Source organism: Chiloscyllium plagiosum, unplaced genomic scaffold, assembly GCF_037043375.1.
Source record: "Chiloscyllium plagiosum isolate Xiang-an unplaced genomic scaffold, Cpla_swu_hap1 HiC_scaffold_43, whole genome shotgun sequence".
In the NCBI taxonomy this organism is placed as follows: domain Eukaryota; kingdom Metazoa; phylum Chordata; class Chondrichthyes; order Orectolobiformes; family Hemiscylliidae; genus Chiloscyllium; species Chiloscyllium plagiosum.
The window spans coordinates 31694141-31720958 of NW_028270181.1; the positions used below are offsets into that span (position 1 = coordinate 31694141).

At 42.3% G+C, this 26818-nt stretch overlaps 1 protein-coding gene across 1 annotated transcript in view; it reads left to right on the forward strand.

The window, feature by feature from the left end:
* The window catches only part of tm9sf3 (transmembrane 9 superfamily member 3), a 155816-nt gene extending 145030 nt beyond the window's left edge, over nucleotides 1-10786 (forward strand). The window contains exon 15 of the mRNA XM_043678647.2: nucleotides 9415-10786. Within this exon, the coding sequence (XP_043534582.1) occupies nucleotides 9415-9482 (68 nt within the window). The 3' untranslated portion in view covers nucleotides 9483-10786. The remainder of the gene's footprint in view (nucleotides 1-9414) is intronic.
* Nucleotides 10787-26818: the final 16032 nt, after the last annotated feature.

Here is a 26818-nt window from a genome sequence, read left to right on the forward strand (position 1 = left end):
AGTGCAATTAACCTGTCTATACCTCTCTGCAGATACATTTTTGTTTCTTTCTCATCTTGCTTACCTATCTAAATTTACTCAGTTCATTCTTCCATGACATTAATATAGTTTGTAAATGGCTGAGACCCACACACTGTTCCTTGCACAACCCCACTAGTAAGTGTGCCAACCTGGAAATGACCCATTTATTCTTTAGCTGTTTTCTGTCCCTTATCTAGTTCTCTGTCCATGCTGCCTTCAAATGGTGTGAGTCAGTTTCTGCAATGATCTATCATATTAGGTGCGATTGAACAGTCAAACTCTGCATAATCACCCGATTTTCTAAATTTCTAAGACTTAATTTTATTTCAGTATTTTTTCAAAGACTGATGCCAGGTTAACTGGTCATATATGTTCCTGTTTTCTCTCTTCCTCCCTTCTTGAAATAGTGTATTTGGTACCTTCAAATCCACTGGGACCATTCCAAAATTCAATACATTTTGGAAGATCACAACCAATGCGTTGACTATCTCTGCAGACACCCCTTGTAGGCCCTTAAGATGTAAACCATTGGGTCATGGGATTAGTTGACTTTTGGTCCTATTAGTTTTTCCAGTGCTTTTGCTTTACTGAATTTTGTTGTTTAAAGTTCCTTGCTTAAATTAGACTTTTTGACCCCTTTTTCTTGTCAGTTTACTCTGTCCTTTGGCTTCTAAAAACACTACCACTCTCAGACCACCTATTCTTGTACTCTTGGCAACAGTTAAACTACTTTTAATCGAATGCTAACCCCAATGACTATAGTTTGACACACATGGATCACTTTCCATGTGGAGTTTTTAATTTCTCAGTGGAATGTATATGTTATGAGACCTTTTTTTTCTAAATTTTGTCGTTACTTGTTTATTGTCCTTCTATTTTCAGGTTTTTTTTCCCAATCTACTAGTTTAAACTACTTTGGCAGGGGGGTGGGAACCAGAGCGTCTGATCAGAGGAGAGGGTAGTTGTTGAACAGGCAGAAATAGAATGAGCATCTGTCAGGAAGGATACACAGTTGATAGGGCAAAGAGATGGGTTAAAGTGTGTATTTTTCAATGTAAGGAGTGTCAGGAATAAGACTGATGCACTTAGAGCATGGATCAGTACTTGGAACTACAATGTTGTGGCCATAACAGACATGGATTTCACAGGGGCAGGAATGGTTGTTGGATGTCGCAGGGTTTAGATCTTTGAAAAAGAACAAGGAGGGGAGTAGCATCAATAGAGCGTGCTTCACAGCTGTAACAAAGAAGGCTGTTGAGGGTTTGTTTACTGAGTCAGTATGGGTGGAAGACAGTAACAGGAAAGGAGAGTCACAGATCCCTCCACTAGCAGCAGAGAGATGGAAGAACAGATTGGACAGTAGATCTTGTTCTAGTTGCCTAGTTATAGGAAGGATGTAGATGTTTTAGAGAGGGTACAGAAAAGAATTACCAGGATGCTGCCTAGATTGGAGGGCTTGTCTAATGAAGAGCAGTTGAGTGAGCTCAGGCTTTTCACACTGAATAGTAGAAGGAAGAGTGGGGACTTGATAGATGTGTCCAAGGTCATGAGAGGCATTGATACAGTAGATACCCAGAGACTTTTTCCCCAGGGCAGAAATGACTGTCACAAAGGGTCATAACTTTAAGGTGATTGGAGGAAGGTTTAGGGGAGATGTCAGAGATAGGTTCTTTATGCAGAGAGTGAAATGAACTGCCAGTGGTAATAGTAGAATCAGAAACGTTAGGGACTTTTAAGCTACTGCTGGACAAGCGCGTAGATGGCAGTAAATTGAGGGGTGTGGAGGTGAGGTTGATCTTAGATTCAGATAAATGCTCGGCACAACATCATGGGCCAAAGGGCCTGAACTGTGCTGTACTGTTCTACGCTCTAACTTAACTAACTCTGCCCACGTACCAATGTACTGATCTTTGTTAAGTCTGGTGCAGAATTATCACGGTATTACAAGAACACATTTTAGTGAGCTGAAGAATTACAGCATAAAACAAAGGGGCAGAAGTAGGCCATTCAGCCCAACAAATCTGCTCCACCATTCTGGAATCCGATAATTCGCAACTCCTATTTCCTGTCTTTACTCCCCTCATATCCCTGACTGATTAAAATCAGTCTTGAACATACTTAATCACGCAGTCCCAACAGTCCTCTGCAGTAAACTATTCTACGGATTCGCTATCCTCTCAGGGAAGGGATTGCTCCTCATCTGTCATAAATATATGACTCTTCACTCTGTCCTAGATTCTCCCACAAGAGGAAGCAACTTTTCTCTATCCTGTTAATTTCCCCAAGAATCTTAAATAAAAATCAGAAGATGGTGGAAATCAGAAACAAAAGCAAATTGCTGGAAAAGCTCAACAGGTCTGGCAGCATCTGTAGAGAGAAATCAGAGTTAACGTTTTGGGTCCAGTGACCCTTCCTCAAAACGCAGTTCTGGATGGGAATACCACCACCTGCAAATTTACTTCCAAGTCACTTATCATCCTGACTTGGAAATGACTTGCTGTTCCTTCACTGTGACTGGGTCAAAATCCTTATCCCTCTCCAGCAGCTTTGAGAGTCTACCTACACCACATGGACTGCTAGAGTTCAAGAATGCAGCTTGTCAAGGGCAAGTAGGGGTGAGCAATAAATGCTGACAAAACCAGCAATGTCGCATCCTACTAGGGAATTAAAAAAAGACCATACGCTTAAGAGAATCCCTCCATACCTAGTATATGTGTGGTGAATTTTGTGATACTTCGCTGATTATTTGGTAGCACTGATCCCTGAAAGCACATAACCAAAATATGAAGCAAAAACACAAATTGCTAGAAAAGCTGAACAGGTTTGGCAGCATCTGTGGACAGACGTCAGAGTTAATGTTTCAGGTTTTTAACCAAAATATGATGCTGAGCACATTGCTGTTTATGGGATCTTGCTGTACTTACAATGACCAGAGGTATACCTCCAACACTACAACAGGAAGTGCGCAACAAAAGTGGCTGTAAAGCAGGTTTGCTCATATTGAGGTTTAAAGTTGCAAATCAGCCTTTCTTTCTATGAACAGAAAAGTCTGTCACTTCATAAAAGCTACTTATAAAATGTTTGGTGTGTCACTAGCAGCATTCACTATCTACCTCCTGCTGCTACATTATGACAGGTCAAATTTTAAGAGATTAGAACAGAACTGAGCCGTCATAAGCATTTTAATTCTGCCATCATTTTACAGATTATCGGATGATCTAAATTGGGAAAGGATAGAGATGTGTACAGCATGGAAACAGACCCTTCGGTCCAACTTATCCACGCCAACCAGATATCCCAACCCAATCTAGTCCCACCAGCTAACACTTGGTCCATATCCCTCTAAACTCTTTCTATTCATATATGTAGAATAAAGACAAGTGCCAGGCCTGTTGAACTTTTCCAGAAATTTGTTTTTGTTTCTGTTTTCCAGCAACGTTTGGTTTTTATTTAAGATTCTTGGGGAAATTAACAAAATAGATAGGGAAAAGTTGTTTCCTCTTGTGGGAGAATCTAGGGACAGAGTCATATATTTATGACAGATGAGGAGTAATCCCTTCCCTTAGAGGATAGTGAATCTGTGGAATAGTTTACTTCCGATCCAGATGCCTTTTAAATTTGTAATTGTACCAGCCTCCACCACTTCCTCTGGAAGCTCATTCCATATACACACTATCCTTTGTGTGAAAAAGTTGCCCCTTGGGTTCCCCACTTAAATTTTTCCCGTCTCACCCTAAACCTATGCCCTCTAGTTTTGGACTCTCCCACCCCAGGGAAAAGGCCTGAGGTTGGGGGGATCCAGAGCTGGAGGGCAGCGATAGTGTAAATTACAAGTTGCAATTCAAATATATTTAATCCTGGCCTTGATTTGTTCAGTCAAAAACTTCTTTTTCTTCTCAATGATTCAAAAGTCTCTGCGATTTGTATAGTACACCATATGATTGTTGTTGACAGCAATACAGGATTTTACCAAATTGAGCTATTCATAAGGGGGAAAATAAAGGGTCGAGATGAATGGGTTAAAATTAGTTTTTCTATGTGAATTAAATAGTCAAATGAGAGGATGGTCTCTTACCTGTTTTTCATCAGATCAGACTATCCAAGAAATAATATATTTCAGCTAAAATGCATCTCAGTAAAGAGGAAAGATTCTGATAGAGGTATAAGCCAGCCATTGCTAACCAAGGAGATTAAAGTGTGTATTAATTTGAAAGAAAATGCATAAGAGGATATAAAAATTAATGGTAGCCCAGAACACTGGGATAAATTCACAATCCAGCAAAACTGACTAAAAGATAATAATGAGAAAATACGCATGATGGTAAACTAGTGAGGAATATAAAAACTGACAATAAGAGCTTCTTGAAATGTATAAGATGGAGAGAGCGGTCAAAATGAACATAGGTCTTGAGAATGAATTTGGGGTGAGAGTTATGAGGAACAAGAAAACGTCAGAGCAGTTAAAACATATGTTTTGCATCGATTCTTATGGTGGAGGATACTTCAAGCATCCCATTAATGCTGAAGAATACAGAGGAGAAATTGAGTACCATCATAGAAGTAGTGTTAGACAAACTGATGGAACTGAAGACAGGCTGGTCCTCTGGCTCTAAAGGCTTCCATCCCAGGATCATGAAAGAGGTAACGGCAGGGATAATGGATGCATTGGTTGTAATTTCTAAATATCCTTGGATTCTGGAGAAGTACCACAGGTTTGGAAGGCTGCCAGTGTCACTCCCTATACAAAAATGGAGGGAGGCATAAAGACAGTAACTGTATGCTGATTAACCTAACATCTATTGTTGGACAAAAGTTGGAATCAATTATTTAAGAAAGTAATAGCACATTTAGAAAATCATAATTTAATCAAGCAGGGTCAACATGGTTTCATGAAAGGGAGATGGTGTCTGACCTATTTATTAGAATATTCCGAGATATCTCAACCACAGTGGATAGAAGGGAAGAGGTACATGCATTGTGTTTGGACTTCCAGAAGGTGTTCAACAAGGTGCCTCATAAAAGATTAAGTTGAGATAAGAGCATATATATATATTATATTGACATGGATAGAGAATGAGCTAATGAGCAGGAAATAGCAAAGGGGAATAATGGGTTGTTTCAGTGTGGCAACCTGTAACCAGTGAGTTCCACTGGGATCAGTACTGGGATCACATCTGTTCACTATATATATTAACAACTTGGAGCAAGGAAGCAAATATACTGTCAATAAATATACCGATCACAGAAAAATAGGTGTAAAGTCAAGTTACAAGAGGGTCTGTTTGCATGCTTACCTTTCTATGACTCTGACTCTATATTGATAGGTCAAGTAAATGGGCAAAAAGTTAGCACATGGAATACATGTGGGAAAATGTGAAGTTGGTCATTTTGGAAAGGATAATAAAAGAACAGTTTCATTTAAGTTGAGAAAAAAACCTGCAGCAAACCAAAACACGCAGATTTGCTGGTAACCAAGATGAAGATTGCGCACTCAATGTTTCTGATGTACCTAAGCTTTTAATAAATAGGAGCAGAGTGAACTATTCAGTCCCACACCTCTGTTTCGTCATTCATTAAGGCTGTTCTACCTTAACAACACCTTCCTGCGTGATGTCCCTTTTTGTTTAGTTTCTGAAAATCTGTCTGCCTCTCATTTGAATATACTCAACAACTGACCACCTGCAGTTCTCGAGACATGGGAATCCCAAAGAATCTCAATTGTAAATGTAACCCCTCGTTCTGAGGCTGTGATCCCAAATTATGGAATTGTATGCAGTATTCCAGAAGTGGACACACCAAGGCCCTGTACAGCATCTGTAAGTCATCTTTCCCGTAGTACCCTAATCTACTTCTATTATCGGATAATATGCCATTATCTTCCTCCTTGATTGCTCTACCAGCATATTAACTTTGAGATTCCTGTGCAAGGACACACGTCTCTTTGAATTTCTCCGTCAGTATTTTAAACAAAAGAAATCTGCTCTTCACAGTGGATCACTTCACACTTTATTCCATTTATCATGATCTTGCCCATTCATTTAAGCCTGCCTACATATCTTTGCAGCCTCTTTGTGTCCTTGCCACCCACTTTCACACTGACTTAGCTTCATCAGCATTACACTTGATTCTCCCCCCTCATTGATAGATTATAAATAGCTGGGACCCAAGCAGCAATTCTTGCATTTTCCTGTTAGTTGCAGTCTGGCAATGTGATTCTCTGTTTTGTCCATTAACCTAATCTGTGGTATGAATTTACAAAGAATTATTGATATCATAAGTGATTGGAAAAAATGCAAATGGATTTGAAAGTAAGCAAATTAAAAGTAATCCATGTGGGACCTAAAATGTATAGAGTACTTGATCAATAGCTAAAAACAGTGGAGGAGCAAAGAGGCTTTGGAGTTCAGGTACATTAAATGTTACAGACGGGAACAGAAATGCATCAAAAATAATGGAATGCTGGCCTTCATATCTATGAACACGACATAACAGAAAGAGAGATGCTTCAGCTGTAATAACATTACTCAAACCATGAGTTGTCTGAGCAGTTTTAGGCACCACACTTTAGGTGACAGAGATTGACGTTGGAGGAATACAGTATAAGTTTACCTGTATTAAATAACTTGAGTATTTACATAAATTAGCTTTATATTCCTTGGAAGGTAGAAGGTTGAGGGATGCTTTCAGGATATTAAGGAGTGCAGCTGATTGAGGAGGCTTGGTTGAGAGTTCGTAATCCCAAAAAAAGCCAAATGTTTTAGCAGTGTAATTAGGAAATTCTAATTATGAAGACTTTTTCAAATTTTAGAATTCTCCTCTGCAAATAATGATTGATATTAGATCAATCTGAGAGAGGTTTTCATGAACCAATCAAAGGTAGTAAGAGATAGAGAATAAAGTTGCAGATCCTCATGATGCTGCATATTGGAACCTCCCTGAGACTAATTGGCCTATTGCTCCTCTTTGTTCCTACTATATTACCCCTAACTTCATGAACTCCAATCTAGTATAAATAATCCCTTGCATGGGACCATACCCAGTATGCTCTACATGTGACTCCAGACCCACAGTTTTTGCTGTGACTCCTTGCTTAACTCTTAACTATCCTCTGGGCAATTAGGGATGGTCAATAAATGCTGTTGAGCCAGTGATGTTGTCATGCTATGAAATATGTTTTACAACTTTATAAGCAATGCAATTATTTGAGCTGCAGTGTTAAACCAAGAACACTTCAATGTAGAATATTCAGCATGAATAATATTGTCATCTCATAAATGATCTCGTTGTAAATCAAACTAGCCAATTTACATGACCCTTCAAATGAAGAACTTACCAAAGAATTTCATTGTTTACAGCCTTTACTTTAACACTAATCCAAACCAATGCAAATTACACATGAATGAACAGGGTAATGATGCTTCAAATAAATGTAAATCGTCAATATACAAAGATACATCGTGCCACCAGATCACTCCCTGAACACATGTCCCATGGTGCAGCTAGTTTGTTCCTCAATTTGTTATTTTCTTAATTCATGCAGTTCAAGGGTCCAATGGACAACAGTTTTCACTGAGTTGATTGGGTGCAATAATCATCACTTCTACAAACACACTGCTCCTCTAGCTGTGACAATCCTGATTATATAACTTCCCAGATTTCCTTTTGAACTGAACAACTATTAACACCCTGGTTCAAAGTTTTGGCCTATTCTGAGAAAACATTCACCTCTCTATGATCGGAGTTCTTTTAGAGTTCACGAGATGTTAGATTTTTATTAGCCTGCTTGCACGGTATCTCTTGGAGCACCTGCCTTCTTTTCTTCCCAACCAGAAAGCTAGCTGCCTCCGGCAAATGATTTGCTCCTTCCTGCAAGAGATCTCCTCTTTCCCCCCCCCCCCCCCCCCCACTCCATTTGTCTGTTTGTTTTCGCTGTGTATGTACCAGTATGCTGATCACCTTCGTCCTTCAGCTCCTCTGTGTCCCTACCAGCCCCGCAGCTTTTAATTTCCTTCATTTTGGTCGTGCTTTCCAGTCAAGCTGCATGGAGCAGTATTCCTATCTTTCCACAAATTAATTTGGTTTGACTTATTTATTGTCACATGTATTTTGTTACAAAGTGAGAAGTGTTTCATAGTGTTGTCACTGTCCAATTCCTCCTTAAAACACCAAAATAAACCAAAAGATAGATTCCTGAAGAAGGGCTTATGCCCGAAACATCGATTCTCCTGTTCCCTGGATGCTGGCTGACCTGCTGCGCTTTTCCAGCAACACACTTCCAGCAAAAGATAGAACACTAAGGCAGAAAAAGAAAGAAATAGTGTTCAACTTTACAGTCCTTGTTCAGTGCCCCACCATTCTCACTGTGCCACTGCTGCTGGGGTGAGAGTCTCCCTACTCTTCAGTGCTATCTCACCTCCACCGGCATCCTTGCTGGATCTTGTATATGGAGCTGGCACTGATGCTGGGTACTGCACTGGCCCAAGCGTGACTGCCGCTGCCATGAGTCTGTGCTGGGCGCAGGCGGCACCAGGAACTGAAAGTCGCAACAGGCATGAACCAGCAGTAGGACCACCTCGTCAATGCAGAAGCGCTGGGGTCACCTTGGAGTCCACACTGGACTCACTCGCTGCTGCTGATGATAGTCCCTTTGCAAATTCTTGGATCCTAATTTACTTATGACAAGATGGTAAGCCAGCATTCTTAATTCTGCAAGAAATGAACAGTCAGTGACTTGAAAATTCTTGGCAAGTTTCAAGAATGACCTGTGATCTTCAACATTATCAGTTGTCCATTTAGCCTGCACTTTCAACTCAATTGTTTTTGTTATAATTAATGAATGATTTTAGACACCAAAATAGAAACTGAAAGTTGCAGTGTCGGTATGAAACAAATGGTGCCATTATATTTTCAGCTGAAAATAACACGTGAGCATTTGATCAGCTTATTGGCAAATATTAATGGAGTAGGCAGTCACTTAACAAAGTTAAATAAACCATGCTGCAACCAGTCTTTGTCCAGTGCCCTATTCAATCTCTTATTTTTAAAATAGTTGCTGTGGGATTCCATTGACAAATCTAGTGCCTTGTGTAAATGAGTGTTTTTGCATTGTAAAATGTATACTTGAGTAGGGAGTGTGGGCATATATTTGATATTGGCAGCATCAGGCATGAATGTGTTCCCTCCACCCATCATTGCCCTTGTGCCTGGATCTTATTCAGGTGGGTAAGCATCAGAAATGGGCAACATTGGCTGTTCTTTCTCCTCCAATCCAGCAGATTGCAAACTTAGCATGTCTGCTGTGCTGCTTCCACAAGGCATACAAAGGTTAATTTTTCATCAGATGTTGTATAAAAATATGTACTCATCCTGCAAAACAATGTTCTTTATTTCCAGGTGCTGTTGGTTATATGGGAACAAGTGCCTTTGTCCGAAAGATCTACACCAATGTGAAAATTGACTAATGGAAGGCCAGACTCCCAGGGAGCTGAGGATCACTTACTGCTTTTTGTTCATTCAGCTGGAACTTGCACAGTTTAAACTGCAAGGAGACATTGGGTTAACACTGGGTAAAGTGTGGGTTCCATTCATGGAAGCTTAAAGCAACATTTGTTTCCTTTGATCCTGAGCTCGTATTGACTGCTTTAACCAACTGTTCAGCAAAACGCTTGGATTATATGCAGTAAGCATTACTACAATACAGTGCTAATCTTCCCACATAAAACATAGCTTATTAATGAAGAATAGACTAGCTCTCTTCAATGAAGAGGACAAACAGTTTATTTAAAATCATTTGTTCTATTGAGGAGGGAAAAATCTGACTAGTTTAAAGTTATTCAAGCCTCCATTCTGAGATAGTTACCTTTCAAGTGGATCAGAGAGGTGGCTATTGAAAAGCTGACCATTCTGGTTTTTGTGACCGTTACCCAAACCCCGCTATGTTTTTGTACTTTATCAATGGGAGCTTATTGCATTTATTTTAATTTGTAAATCTGATACAGTTTATATACTATCTTCAGTAATAGGATGCACATCAGTCATGATTATAATTGGACCAACTCAATATTTGTATCTAAAAGCCAAGTCTGTGATGTGTTATAAATTAGTTCTCCGCTTCAGTCCATCCAAAGAGTGAAGACTAAGGACAGAGATGATCATCTGCACTGAAATTCACAGTAGTTAGCATATAAAACAAACTGGGAGTATGCATTTTGAAAGGCTGGTGATCTGTTAATGGTTTTTATTAGAAAGATCTAAGTGAAATATTTTAATTGGGCGTATAAACTGATTTTTCTTTGTTTTGTTTTCCTTCTCTCCGAGTTAGTCTTGCAGCTTAGTCTTGTTTTATGTTGCGGTGGGAATGAAGGCTTTACTTAAGATAATATGAAAGGGGGTAATAAATGTATATAACCTTATAATGTAACTTTAGGCGTAGAACCCAAATTTATTTGGATGTACAGATTTATTACATAGTACTTTTTCTGATAACAAATTAATTTGGTGTATAAATGTGTGACAATTTTTTGGGTGGCTTTTTACATCTTGCCTGCCATTGCATGAAAATGGTATCTCCATTATACGTGTGGACGTTACTCTGACTTCTTTAGTATTTTTCCAATTCTGTCTCCGAAGGCTCAACAAAATTGTAATTTAGGACCTAAAATTTTGTTAATCCGACCTGAGCACTCAACACGTGCATCATCTGGAGCGTTACTGCTTGAAGGAATGTTCAGGAATAATGAAAACAATAAAAACTTTTCAGACATAAGATTTGCTGTCCTCCTTAAAGTGAAATGGTTGCTCACAGAATACAAACTGATACCATGAAAAATAGATCTTTGGTATTACAAATCTCACCCATAAAGAGAGTTGCTGGAAAACATGGTGGTGTTTGACAGGATTGAGGCCTTATTATAACACAACGGAAGGAAGAACCAGTGAAGCTGAAAAGTAAAGTGGTAAACTTGCCATAGTCCCAGAGGGACTTTGCATTCATTAATTCATTAGCGATAATTGGTGGTGAGTTTAATTTGAGGGTCACCACACATCAGGCAAGGTTGAAAAGGCAGGGCTTCCATTGGTGATTTCAGTTGCTATGGGAATTAAACCTCTTAGAATCTGTTAGAAATTCTTTGAGGAAGTAACTTGCAAGTTAGAAAAAGGAGAGCCAGTGGATGCGATTTATTTGGATTTCCAGAAGGCCATTGATAAGGTGCCACATCGGAGGCTGCTAAATAAGATAAGCCCATTGTGTTAGGGGCAAGATACTGGCATGGATAGAGGATTGGCTGACTGGCAGAAAATAGCGAATGGGGATAGAGTCATAGAGATGTACAGCACAGAAACGGCCCCTTCGGTCCAATCCATCCATGCCGACCAGATATCCCAACCCAATCTAGTCCCACCTGCCAGCACCTGGCTCCTATCCCTCCAAACCCTTCCTATTCATATACCCATCCAAATACCTTTTAAATGTTGCAATTTACCAGCCTCCACCACTTCCTCTAGCAGCTCATTCCATACACTTACCACCTTCTGCGTGAAAAAGTTGCCCCTTCGGTCCCTTTTCTATCTTTCCCCTCTCACCCTATCCCTATACCATCTAGTTCTGGACTCCCCAACCCCAGGAAAAAGACTGTCTATTTATCCTATCCATGCCTTACATAATTTTGTAAACCTCTATAAGGTCACCCCTCGGCCTCCGATGCTCCAGGGAAAACAGCCCCAGCCTGTTTCAGCCTCTCCCTGTAGATCAGTTCCTCCAACCCTTGTAAATATTTTCTGAACCCTTTCAAGTTTCACAACATCTTTCCAATAGGAAGGAGACCAGAATTGCATGCAATATTCCAACAGTGGCCTAACCAATGTCCTGTACAGCCGCAACATGACCTCCCAACTCCTGTACTCAATACTCTGACCAATAAAGGAAAGCATACCAAACGTCGTCTTCACGATCCTATCCATCTGCAATTCCACTTTCAAGAAACTACGAACCTGCACTCCAAGGTCTCTGTTCAGCAATATTCTCTAGGACCTTACCATTAAGTGCTGCTAAGTATAAGCCCTGCTAAGATTTGCCTTCCTAAAGTGCAGCACCTCAAATTTACCTGAATTAAACTCCATCTGCCACTTCTCAGCCCATTGGCCCATCTGATCAAGATCCTGTTGTATTCTGAGGTAACCTTTTTCGCTGTCCACTACGCCTCCAATTTTGGTGTCATCAGCAAACTTACTAACTATATACTTCTTAGATTAGATTACTTTACAGTGTGGAAACAGGCCCTTCGGCCCAATAAGTCCACACCAACCCGCCAAAGCGCAAACCACCCATACCCCTACATTTACCCCTTACCTAACACTACGGACAATTTAGCATGGTCAATTCACCTAACCTGCACATCTTTGGACTGTGGGAGGAAACCGGAGCACCCAGAGAAAACCCACGCAGACACGGGGAGAATGTGCAAACTCCACACAGATAGTTGCCTGAGTATTTGCCACAGTTTTACCTGTACTCTGTCCCTTCATTTGGAACTTCCTGATCCCATCAAGAGACCTTATTGGCCCTAAACAAGTGAAGTTTCCAAATCTTGGAACCCTAACCTAATCCTTCGCTGAAGTAATTGGTAAGTATGATTAGATTAGGTTCCCTACAGTATGGAAACAGGCCCTTCAAGTCCACATCGACCCTCCGAAGAGTAATCCACCCAGATCCATTCCCCTACATTTACCCCTGACTAATGCACCAAACTATGGACAATTTAGCATGGACGATTTACCTGACTTGTACATCTTTGGATTATGGGAGAAACCCACACAGACTCCAAGAATGTGCAAACTCCACACAGATAGTTGCCCGAGGGAGGATTCAAACCTGGCCTCTAGAACTGAGAGGCAGCAGTGCTAACCACTGTGCCACCCTATGATGTATAGCTCAGGTTCACAGTATTGGAAAGGTGATGGATGTTTCGACTGATGGGAAGTAATTTAGTGATAACATTTAACTAGAAAGTGAGCTCTTGTATAAAGTTCTGGATTGCTAGTCTAGTAACACCACCTCTATGCCTCTCCATTCCACATTTAAACAGTTGATTTTGACAGTTAAATTGTCCAAATTATGGTACTGAGCTGTTTTATGATCTCAATGTGGAAGACCAATGTAAGCCATGAAAGTAAGGGTCCATGTGTTTAATGGTTAGCCAGAAAGTCTTGAGCGGGGTCATGCTCAAAACAACCATGCACTATCAGTGCATTGTGCTGTACTGGGGCCAATGGTACCAAGTAGAAAGCCAGAGGTGTCATTGTCCAGAGGAAGACTTGGATTGCTCAACTATCCAGCATATTAAGATTCAGTGAACTCATTATTGTCAACTCATTATTGTCAGATCATTGGAGAGACCAGGAGGGATATTAAAATAAATTGTGAGTTACCTAAAGATTGGGTTCAGTTGGATCAAACATTAAAAGAATAGATGTGTGAGGGTTAGTCTGGGTGACACAACTGATAGCTCATCAAAAATAATGAAACATTTCAAAATGCTTCACTAGATCAGTGTAAAGCAAGGAATGATGTTATATCACAAAAGGAATAATTAAGAGAGAACATTTAAGCATATTTGAGCAGGAGTGTAAGGTGGAGAGATGGCAGGAGGGAATTTTAGAGCTGTGCCACAAATGGTGGAGCAATTAAAGACCAGTGGGAGAAGTATGCAGGAACCTGAGGGTTCCAGGGCTGCAGGAGACTGTAGATTTAGGAAGGGTAGAGGCGGTAAAGAAGTTTGAAAATCAGGGTGAGAATTATAAAATTATGGATTTTATAGCATAGGCTCTTAGTTAAGCAGTGAACATTGGGAGGATTAGGGAACTGGACTTCATGTAAATTGGCACACCCGTGGTAGAATTTTGGATGGCCATCAAGTTTATGGAAAGCAGAATGTGGGTGACCAGCCAAGGGTGTGTTTAGATTAGATTTCCTACAGTGTGGAAACCAGCCCTTCGGCCCAACTAATCCACACCAACCCTCTGAAGGGTAACACACCCAGACTTTTTGTGTCTGGATTGTGTCACCCACACTCCTACCTAACTCTACAGATAATTTAGCATGACCAATTCACCTAATCTTTGGGAGGAAACTGGAGTACCTGGAGGAAACCCACGCAGACACTGGGAGAATGTGCAAACTCCACACACACCGTGCCCAAGGCTGGAATCGAACCCAGATCCCTAGCACTATGAGGTAGCAGTGCTAACCACTGAGCCACCATGCCACCGTGAGGTGCAACATTAGAATAGTTGAGTCCAATAATAAGCCACCAAAGATCTTTGCACCTTCCAAATCCACAAACACTTGGATCGAGAAGGATAAGCAGCAGATACATGGAAACACCATCACCTGCAAGTTCCCCTTGGAGACACTCACTGTCCTGACTTGGAAACATATCTCTATTCCTTCACTGTCACTGGGTCAAAGTCCTGGAATTCCCTCCCTAAAGGCACTGTGGGTCAACTTACAGCAATTCAAGAAGGCAGCTCACCACCACCTTAAGGGCAACTAGTGATGGATAATAAATGCTGGCCATCAGTGCCCACATCTCTCAAATGAATACAGAAAGGGTGGCAATGGACTTGGACGGTTCTGGAAGCTGAGATGGGTTCAGTCAGGTGAAATAATGATGTACATTGATGCAATGAACTTTTCTTTTGTCCATTTTATACAGTGTAATCATAGAATCCCTACAATGTGGAAGCAGATCATTCAACCCATCAAGTCCACACTGATGAGAGATGAGTTTATTAGAATTATGCTGTTGAAGGTGGAACTGTCATCAATAAGTAGGAGCCTGGCAAAGGCATCTTTTTATCCAGATATTCCAGGGATGAGTGTAAGACCAGGGAGATGTTATTTATCATGGACTTGTTGCACCAGTAGGGGAATTGCAAAGGATCAAGGCAGTTTAGTAGGCTGGAGTTGATGTGAGCCATGACTAACCTCTCAAAGCACTCCATAATTATGGCGGTCAGAGCTAGTAAGTGGTACTCATTGAGGCACGCTGCGTGACCTTTCTTTGGTATTAGGATGATGGTGGTCTTCTTGAAGCAGATGGGGACTTCAGATCATAGTATGAAGTGTTTGAACATGTCCATGAGTACTCCAGCCAGCTGGACCTTGCAGGATCTGAGTGCACGGCTGGGGACACCACTGGAGCCAGTCGCTTTCCATAGGTTCACTGTCATGCAGGCTGATTTAACGTCCCAGGATCTGTATAAAGTAAGGATTCAGGATGAATCCTGAATCTCCTGGAAGCCAGTAGGTGTAGCTAAGCATTTGAGCTAGGGCTCGGGCAAACACCCTGGGAGCCCTGGATGAAGGAGCACAGAGGAAGCCTGTGGACCACGAATAGTTTAATGTAGCAGGAAATGGCACTGACAGAAGCTGACAAACAGTATTTCCTTGGTGCAGTTAAGCAAGATTAGAGCTCAGAGAAACCCAAGTGCAGCACTAGCCTGTGAAAAATCTGAAGTTGTTTGTGAATATTCTGTAGAATTCAGGGGAGTATAATCCCAACAATGCAAAGGTGAACCACTGGAATAAATAAGGTCATTGAGAGAGTATCTGACAGAGTAGCTCTTGAGGGAGATTGAAAACCAGATTCTCAAAAGTGAACAATTGGAATAGGAGATTCGGTGACCCACAATCTAACTAATGTCTTCCTGAGAGAAAGTGAGGGCTGCAGATGCTGGAGATCAGAGCTGAAAATGTGTTGCTGGAAAAGCGCAGCAGGTCAGGCAGCATCCAAGGAAGATGCCCGAAACGTCGATTCTCCTGTTCCTTGGATGCTGCCTGATCTGCTGTGCTTTTCCAACAACACATTTTCAGCGCTAATGTCTTCCTGTGTTGGGAACTCGATAGGATCTGTTTTCACCACATTTCTCCCCGATTAGATAGAGGGGAGACAACAGGCTAGTGTTATTACTGCTGGACTGTTAATCCAGAGACCCAGGTAATGTTCTGGGAGATGGCAGATGGTGGAATTTAAATTCAACAAAAATCTGGAATTATCGGAACTATAGGAAAGATGTTGTGAAACTTGACAGGGTTCAGAAAATATTTACAAGGATGTTGCCAGGTTGGAGGATTTGAGCTATAGGGAGAGGCTGTACAGACGGGGGCTGTTTTCCCTGGAGTGTCGGAGGCTGAGGGGTGATCTTATAGAGGTTTATAAAATCATGAGGGGCATGGATAGGATAAATAGACAAAGTCTCTTCCCTAGCGTGGGGGAGTCCAGAACCAGAGGGCATAGGTTTAGGGTGAGCGGGGAAAGATATAAAAGAGACCTAAGGGGCACCTTGTAAGTCAGAGGGTGGTTTGTGTAGAATGAGCTGCCAGAAGAAGTGGTGGAGGCTGGTACAATTGCAACATGTGAAAAGCATCTGGATGGGTATATGAATAGGAAGGAATATGGTTCATGCGCTGGCAGGTGGGACTAGATTGGGTTTGGGATATCTGGTTGGCATGGACAGGTTGGACCAAAGGGTGTGTTTCCGTGCTGTACATCTTTATGACTCTAAGAGTCTAACGATGATCATTGAATCTATTGTTGGAAAACCACATCTGGTTCACATTTGTCCTTTACGAAAGGAAACTGTCATCCTTGCCTACATGTGACTCCAGACTCACAGCAATGTGTACTGCCCTCTGGCAATTAGGATGGGCAGTAAATGCTGGCCCAGCCAGTGATGCCTTCATTCCATGAATGAATGAAAATAAGAATGGAGCCAGATGAGAGCAGTCCCACACAGTTGAAAGAAAGAGCAACATTGGAGGTGATCACTGCCTCAAACATTGCAGTAGACAGGTGGATCAGGGCAAGGGAGAGTTTACCTGTGCCTCAGTCACGTGGCATAAAATGTTAAAGGAAGGAAGTGGTGAGAGGACAGCAAGATTGAATTGAGGGATATGCATAAACTTGAGAAGCGAAATTAGGTTTCACGGGAGCAGAAGTATTTAACCTACCCAGTGCATTGCAGCTGTTCTCCATTACAATGTGGGTGCTTCCCTCAACGTCATTATTTAGCCTCATCATTCCTAAATAAATGATATTCTATACCCCTGTTTGAGCCTTTAACTTCGCAGTGAATCTCTGCTGTATCTTTCCCACTGCACTTGTTCCTTTCTCTAACAACCTGTATGCCTCTGAGTGTTTTTGATCTGTACGCCCCTACTTACTCTGATCTGCCTGTCCTGCTCGTAAACAAAGTTTTTCACTGTACTTCAGTACATGTGACAATAAATAAATCAATCAATCAGTCAGTATGCCTAAATCTGTACCAAACATGCAGTTACAACATTTAAAAGACATTAGGAGTGACAGATGGAGTTTGATTGAGATAAATGTGAGGTGCTGCAGTTTGGAAAGCAAATTAGGACACTTCATGGTAAAGTCTTGGGGAGTGTTGCTGAACAAATACACTTTGGAGTGCAGGTTCATAGTGCCTTAAAAGTGGAGTTGCAGGTAGATAAGATAGTGAAGAAGGCATTTGATACGCTTTCCTTTATTGGTCAGAGCATTGAGTTGAGAAGTCATGTTGTGTCTGTACAGGACATTGGTTAGGCCACTTCTGGATTATTGCATGCAATTCTGGTCTCCCTCCTATTGAAAGCTTGAAAGGGTTCAGAAAAGATTTACAAGGATGTTGCCAGGGTTGGAAGGTATGAGCTATAGAGAGAGGCTGAATAGGTTGGGGCTATTTTCCCGTAGCATCGCAGGCTGAAGGGTGACCTTATAGAGGTTTATAAAATCAGGAGGGGCTTGGATAGGATAAATAGACAAAGTCTTTTCCCTGGGGTGGGAGAGCCCAGAACAAGAAGACATAGGTTTCAGGTGAGTGGGGAAAATTTAAAAGGAATCTTAGGGGCAATGTTTTCACGCAGAGGGTGGTGTGTGTATGGACTGAGCTGCCAGAGGAAGTAGTGGAGGCTGGTGCAATTACAACATGAATAGGAAGGATTTAGCCAAGGATATGGGCCAAGTGCTGGCAAATGGGACTAGATTAGGTTAGGATATCTGGTCAACATGAATGAGTTGAATGGAAGGGTCTGTATCTGTGCTGTACATCTTTATGACTCTATTTGGATAAGTACATGAATTTGAAAGGTTTGGAAGGATATGGGCCATATGCAGGCAAGTGGGACTAGTTTGGTTGGGGGACAAGGTCAGCATAGACTAGTTAGACCGAAAGGTCTGTTTCTATACCATATGACTCTGATTCAAGCACACCATCTGTAGAAGTTTAACATGACCTCCTTCCATTTAATATTTAGTGCTTTGTGACTGAAACCCATCATTTTCTTTGTCATTTTAAATGAATGTAACCTGCAGCTGAAGTTGCTTATTAATGCGTAATTTAAAAATTCTCAGCTTTTCTGATTGAGACACTAAGATTGAAACATCTGTTTTGTGTTTGTGTATTAAACTGACAGCTGCAAATCTAACAAATAATGCAGAGGTCCTGCCCTGAAATTCCTGAAGATTTGTACCGGAATAATTCGGTGTAAATGGTTGTCATGTTTTTTTAGCACAATAAATATTACCTCCACACACAATAAAATCCCCTGTATACTAATGTCCTTGTTTTAAAACTAATCACTACAAAGTAAGGTAGCAGGAACAAAACTTTGTGTTAAAAACATGGTTTCTTAAAATAGCTAACCTGCTGTGCGTAACCTGTCAATGATTTGTTGTTCTGTGGTCCTGACTGCCTTGTGGGTTTTGCAGCTGATATCCCAGCTCTCCGTCCAACTCTCTCACTGACCGTCTCACCAACCAGGAACTGATCCTGCCCAACTCACCCTTCCCACCAACCTTTCCACATTCCCCTCCAAGATGTCAATTCACCCACCACCAGCTCAGATTCTCCTTGCTTTCTGTCTCTCCTTCAGATCAGCAGTATCAAGCTCTCTCCTTGAAAACAAATTCCACTCCTTGCAAACTATTGTCCCATCTACATCTTTGTTTTTTTTTCCCCAAAGTCCTTGAATGTATTATTGTCACCCAAATCTCTGCCTATTTTACGTAAATTTCGTCAGGTTTCCACCCCATCACAGATCTCCAAAGGTTTCTTACCGAACTCACAAATTGCATCTCCTGTGATTGTAACAAAGATAAACTTGGTCACCTCCTCCTGCTCAAACTGTCTGCAGCTTCTAACACTACTCATCACACCATCATTCTCCTGTAGATCTCTAGTGTTGTCCAGATGGTTCCATTTCTACACTGATAATAGCTTCTCTTCTTGCACTGTATGTCTGGTGACTCCTAGGATCTAACCTTGCAACCAGCCCTCAGAAACATCACCTGAAACTTGATGTTTGTTTTCAATTCAACACTGACCTTTCCCAGCTCATCCTCACCACCATCCTCTCAAGGACTCCAATGTCCCTATATTATCAGACTGTTCATTTGACATCCAATACTGGATAAGGAGAACTGTCCTTTTATGAAAGGTTGAGAAAACTCTACTCCCTCATCTCCCTGGCAACTATCATGTGGAACCAGTCTTTTGTCACAACTCTCTGGGCTCTGAAAATCAAACCCACTGTTTCCAAAATGATCACAAATGTCAACATTTGATTAAACCACCAAATTGCACTAATCTACCTCACTGTCTGAAAGAATATGTACACCAGATTTTTCATTTAACAAGAAAATAACCATTTATTATAATCAAATTGATTTTAACCAACGGTAAAACGAAATATAAATTGCTAACTCACAACTCTATAATTTAAATTGTTCCCCCTTTTGAAATTTTCATACACATGCAGGTACAGATAGATGCACAAAAAAACGTGGAGAACTAACAAGAAAAATGTCAGTGAAACACAGTTTTGGCACAAGTACAAATCACAGACGGTGATGAGTTGTCTTCTTTAAGTTCCTTTAGACTCATTTTGACTCTGGTGGGAAATTGTGGATACATTGATTCTCGATCTTTCATGCATTGGTGCCCTGCAAGGCTGTGTACCCACTCCCGTATTGTAGTCCTTATATAATCATGACTGTGTGGCCAAAATTCAGCTCTCATTCCATTTACAAATCTGCTGATGACATCACAGTATTGGGTTGGATCGCAGACAACGATGAGACAGAGGAAAGAAAAGAGAGAGAGAGACAGCTTAGTGGCACGATGTAACTACAACATCTCTCCCACAATGTCCATAAGACCATAAGGCATAGGAGTGGAAGTAAGGCCATTCGGCCCATCGAGTCCACTCCGCCATTCAATCATGGCTGATGGGCATTTCAACTCCACTGACCCGCATCCTCCCCGTAGCCCTTAATTCCTTGTGACATCAAGAATTTATCAATCTCTGCCTTGAAGACATTTAGCGTCCCGGCCTCCACTGCACTCTGCGGCAATGAATTCCACAGGCCCACTACTCTCTGGCTGAAGAAATGTCTCTGCATTTCTGTTCTGAATTTACCCCCTCTAATTTGAAGGCTGTGTCCACGGGTCCTACTCTCCTCGCCTAACGGAAACAATTTCCTGGCGTCCATCCTTCAACAAAATGTCAACGAAATGAAGGAGCTGGTCATCAACTTCAGAAAGCAGAGTGGTGGCTCCACCCCTCTCTGTGTCATTGGTGGAGGTGGTCGAGAGCTTCAAGTTCCTTGGAGTAAATATCACCAGTGTGTCCTTGGCCATCCATGTCGACCTACAGTCAAGGAAGCACACCAAAACCTCTACTTCCTCAGAAGGCTAAGGAAATTCAGCATCTCCACAACGACTCTTCCCAACTTTTATAGATGCACCATAGAAAGCAACCTATCAGAATGCATCACAGCTTGGTATGGCAACTGTTATGCTCAAGACTGCAACAAATTACAGAGAATTATGAACACAGCCCAGGCCATCACAAAGAACAGCCTCTTTTCCAGTGACTCCGTCTACACTCCCCATTGCCTCTGGAAAACAGCCAACATAATCAAAGACCCTCCCACCCCAGTTACACTCTCTTCTAAAATCTTCCATCAGGCAAAAGTTTAAAAACACCAAGCACTGTTATCAGATTCATGAATAGACCTCTCATATTAGAGTTGATCTTTCTCTGTAGCTGCCTTCCAATCTGATGTACTTATGTAAGGTACGATTCGTCTGGACAGCACACAAAACAATACTTTTCACTGTATCTTGGTACATGTGACAATAACAAATCAAATCAAAAAAGATGTACCCTTTCAGTGTCTCTGAAGGTGTTTGTTTTTAATCACGTTTTTTTCTTTCAACAAGGACATGTACAGAGAGAGAACAGTTCACAGGGAAATATTGATGTGGAGGTGCTGGTGTTCGCCTGGGGTGGACAAAGTTAACAATCATACACCAGATTATAATCCAATAGGTTTATTTGGAAGTACAATGGTAATTGAGAACAGCTATCAGGAGATTTTCTGATCATTCTCCACACCAGAGGGGGAGAAAGAGTATATTTTCCTTCACAGGCTGAATAATTGTCCCATATTATCCAAACAAAGCAGAAGGAACCAATTGCAAAGTTATTACAATGGTGAACATTCTTGAACACACACACGCACAGACACACACAATTGTTCTGATCGAAAAACCAACAAAAGGACTGGCTCTAGGCAAAGCTACCCTGAACACAGAGCCAAGGTGTCTGGTAATGTCCTACAGTGCTTCAATAAAGACAATGTCTTAGATACAAGTCACAATGAACTTCGGTAACTCATTTTAAAAACTGCAACATTCCATCTTCCACATTTTCCTTGGTTTAAAGCAGTTACTATGTTTTAGAATAAAAGTGGTCTTTATACTTTTTGCCAATTTGGTATCTAATTTAACTCCAAGATGAACTACCAACCATTAAATTCTGCCGTTACTCGGACCAACTATTCCATTTCCGCAATAGAACCCAGTCCTCACCGCTTTCTCAACTGTCCTGTTGCTGAAATTACCGTCCCATCCTTCACTCAAAGATTCCTGGCTGGTCTGCCACATTCTGTTCTATAAACCTGAAGCCATCAAGCCTCCTGTTGTCTGTGTCACACTTACAGTCCTAACCCCTTGTGCTTGCTGATCTACATCGGCTTCCAGTTAAATAATGCTTTGATTTTAAAATTTTCGTCCTCAATTTCAATGAGAGGAGACGGTGAGGATGGTACCTAGGCTGGAGAGATGGGGATGGTACAAACTGGTTCTGCTATTGAAATGGAGGAGTTTATAATACCAGCACAGTTTTCTGAGTAGGTCATACTAGTTGACACCAGCAGTTTTTAGATTGGTTTTCACAAGCACAGAGTCTATGTCTAGGAAGGGATTTTAAGCTCCCGACTGGATGTTGGCCTAGTCTGAGCTCAGAACGTTGTGGGAGTGGGATTCCTGGCTCCTCACTGAGGCCTTGTTAAGCTGAGCCCATCCCAATTCAGACCTTGGGCCTGAGACTTGTAAATATATGGCTTCGTCCACACGGCATTCAGAAGCCTTTGATGATGAATCTGTTTCGCGCGCAAAAGGAGGTCACGTGGTGCTCTGTTTCGCGGGCAGAAGGAGGTCACATAGGGTTAGACATCCGGGAATGCGAGGGGGGCGGAGAGTGGAGTCAGATCAACAGCCAATCAGAAGACAATCCCACCTCAGTGATTGCATGACGTTCTGTACTACATAAAAGACTGGGTCGGGGACAGGAATGCGTCAGACTTCGTGAACTGACACACTGTGCTGTTTGTCAGAGACGGGAAGACCTAGACCCAGAGCTCTGTATACTTTATCCACTCACTGCTAAAATAAACTAAGAGTTTGAGACTGAATATCTTCTCCTATTGCTTCATTGAAAGAACACGCAGGACTCGGCTCACACATAGAGGAAAGTAAACTGGTGGATTGAGCCGAAGTCCAACAGACTACAGACTGCACAGCGTGAACCGCAATTATTACAGCTGAGAAGGAAGCTATTTGGCTCAATTACCCAGACCAGCCTCATTATCTAATGCAATCTCCTGCCTTTTCTGCATATCCCTGAGCACTTTAAATATCCAAAAAAAAATCCAATGCCTTTGAATCTTCACAATTGAAATTTGCTGCTGTTTCCTACTGAAAGAAGTGGTTACTTTAACCAATCATTCAATCCAGCATCCTGAAAGCCAGCAATGTATCTCCATATGAGTCAAACACATAAATCTGATCGTGGTTTACAATAATCTATATCTAAATTTAAATACTGAATGGTAATTGGATTAACCACTTTATTTTCAGTTTGATTTTGTGGTATTGAGTTCTTGCATTTTTGAGATTTCTGGTTGTTTGAATAACTAATTTGCAAAAGAAAATGGAAATAGCAAAGCAAGTGAAAATTGTGTTGTTTGTTGTAAAATGTAGTTCTGTTGCTTCCTATTTTGTTCATTGTGTTTCCACTGTTGAAGTCAAATTAATGACTGAGTGGCTTTCATGTTTATTAAATACCCTACAGCATGGAAACAAGCCCTTCGGCCCAACAGGTCCACTCTAACCCTCCGAAGAGTGACCCATCCAGACCCATTTCCCTCCCCTATATTTACCCCTGACTAGTGCACCTAACACTTTGGACAACTTAGCATGGCCAATTCACCTGGTCTGCATATCTTTGGATTGTGGGAGGAAACCCATGCAGACACAGGGAGAATGTGCAAACTCCACACAGATAGTCACCCGAGATGGGAATTGAACCTGGGCCCCTGGTGCTGTGAGGTAGTAATACTAACCACTCAGCCACCATGCCATCCTCAAAGCCATTACATACAAAATGCGGAAAGCCTTTTTTACTTTGTCATGGCAATACATGAAAAGGAGAAATTTGTTGGGCAATGGGGAAAAGAAGAGTGTTTGCAAAAGTTCATATCAAAGAATATCTCTTCACGCAGAGCTGAGTGACAGTATCTGTTAAATAAAATGGGCCTGAGGAGAAAGATTTGCTTTAAACCAAGGAGCAACAATAAATATGTAAATAATTGTTCAAGGGGGATACTATTGTGGCACAGTGAGAACTTGCAGAGTATCTGCTGCCCTTGTCCTTCTAGATGGAAGTGATTGTGGGTTTGGAAGGTGCTGTCTTAGGATCTTCGGTGAATTTCCCAGCGCTCCTTGTAGATGGTACCCACTACCACTATAGAGAGACAGTGATGGAGAGTGTGGATGTTTGTGGATGTGCCAATCCAGTGGGCTGCCGAGTCCAGGATGGTGCTTAAATTCTTGAGTGTTGTTAGAGCTGCATCTACCCAGGTGAAAGGGAGGATCTACCATCACATTCCTGACTTGGGCCTTGTAGATGGTGGACAGGCTTTGAGGAGTCATAAGGTGAGTCACTTGCTGCAGGACTCCTAGCCTCTGGCCTGCTTTTGTGTTTATATAAATGGTCCAGTACAGTGTCTGGTCAGTGCCAACCCCACAATTTTGATAACGGGAGATTCAATGATGGGAATGCTGATGAATGTCATGTTATGGTACTGAGCTGAAGTGATATGGGGAAATGTGTTCCAGCAGTGAGTGATTCAGGTCTGGAATGCACTATCTGAGAGCATGGTGATGGAAAGGAATGAGACTATTACATGAATGTACAAATTAGGAGTTAGAGTAGACAGGTCAGTTCCTTTAGCCTGTTCCACCATTTTAATATGACCACGGTTAGTTTCACCCCCTCGCTTGTCAAGAATCAACATCTGCCTTAAAAATATTCAACGACTCTGCCTCCACCAAGTATTGAAGAAGAGACTGTCAAAGACATTTCTCCTTTCATTTTTGATCTTTGGTCTTTGAACTTAAATGACCAGATGTTTGTGTTGACACGATGACCTCTAGTTCCAGATCTTCCCTGAAGAAGAAAAATCCTTTACACACGTGCGTTGTGAAGATCTCTCAGGATCTTATAGGTTATTCTCATTTTTCTCAACTCTGGTGGATACAAACTCGGGCAGAAGTGGGTACTACAGGTGCTGGAGTAAATCAAGATGACAGTGGTGCTGGAAAAGCACAGCAGGGTCAAGATTAGAGAATGAAGGGCTGATGAAGGGCTTTTGCCTGAAATGTCGATTCTCCTGCTCCCCAGATGCTGCCTGGCCTGCTGTGCTTTTCCAGCACCACTCTAATCTGGATATAAGCCCCGCCTTTCCAACCTCATAAATCAATCATACATCTCAGGTATAGCCTAGTAAACCTCTCAAGCACAGTTACAGCTCTCCTCAAATAAATTGATCTATACAGTACACAATACTCCACATGTGGTCTAATCAATGTCCCGTTTAACTGAAGCAGAACGGAACCACTTGTATGCCCTTCCCTAATGACAAAAAGCGAAACATCTTACGTAAGATCATGGTGGAGTAGGGCTTCCCAATCCAAGGCTCATCTGCTCCATTTTCTTTTCTTTCATTTATTATCATTTTTCCCTCCCTTCTCATTTGTTTTTCTCTTCTATTTTATTTTACTTACCTCTTGGTGAAGAGCTCAGTTGCAGGAATGGCATTGGCATTCGCATTGGCAAGTGGACCTAACAGCGTAGATTCCCGTTGGCCCAGCAGCATGGAGTCCAGTGGGCCCAGCGGGTTCACTCGAGTGGTCCAGGGAGCTTTCACTCCAATGGGCCCAGCAGTGTTCACTCAAGTGGGCACAGCAGCATAGACTCCAGTGGGCCCAGCAGCTTTCAGTCCAGTGGGCCCAGCAGTGTTCACTCCAATGGACCCAGCAGCTTTCACTCCAACGGGGTCCAGCAGTGTTCACTCCAGTGGGCACAGCAGCATAGACTCCAGTGGGCCCAGCAGTGTTCACTCCAGTGGGCCCAGCAGCTTTCAGTCCAGTGGGCCCAGCAGCATTCACTGCAATGGACGCAGCAGTGTTCACTCCAGTGGGCCCAGCAGTGTTCACTCCAATGGGCCCAGCAGCTTTCACTCCAGATGTCCCAGCAGTGTTCACTCCAGTGGGCCCAGCAGCTTTCACTCCAATGGGCCCAGCAGCTTTCACTCCAATGGACCCAACAGTGTTCACTCCAATGGGCCCAGCAGCTTTCACTCAAATGGACCCAGCAGTGTTCACTCCAATGGGCCCAGCAGCATTCACTCCAATGGGCCCAGCAGATTTCACTCCAATGGACCAAGCACTGTTCACTCCAGTGGGCCCAGCAGTGTTCACTCCAGTGGGCCCAGCAGCATTCACTCCAATGGGCCCAGCAGCTTTCACTCCAATGGGCCCAACAGTGTTCATTCCAATGGGCCCAGCAGTATACACTCCTGTGGGCCCAGCAGCATTCACTCTAATGGGCCCAGCAGTGTTCACTTAAATGGGCCCAGCAGCTGTCACTCCATTGGGCCCAGCATTGTTTACTCCAATGGGCCCAGCAGCTCTGACTCCAATGGGCCCATCAGCTTTCACTCCAGTGGACCCAGCAGCATTCACTACAATGGACCCAGCAGCATAGACTCCAGTAGACCCTGCAGCATCCACTCCAGTGCGCCCAACAGTGTTCACTCCTGTGGGCCCAGCAGCAATCACTCCATTGGACCCAGCTGTATTCACTCCAATGGGCCCAACAGCGTTCACTGCAATGGACCCAGCAGCTTTCACTCCAGTGGTCCCAGGAGCTTTCACTCCAATGGGCCCAGCAGTGTTCACTCCAATGGGCCCAGCAGCTTTCACTCCAATAGGTCCAGCAGTGTTCACTCCAATGGGCCCAGCAGCTTTCACTCCAACGGGTCCAGCAGTGTTCACTCCAATGAACCCAGCAGCTTTCACTCCAATGGGTCCAGCAGTGTTCACT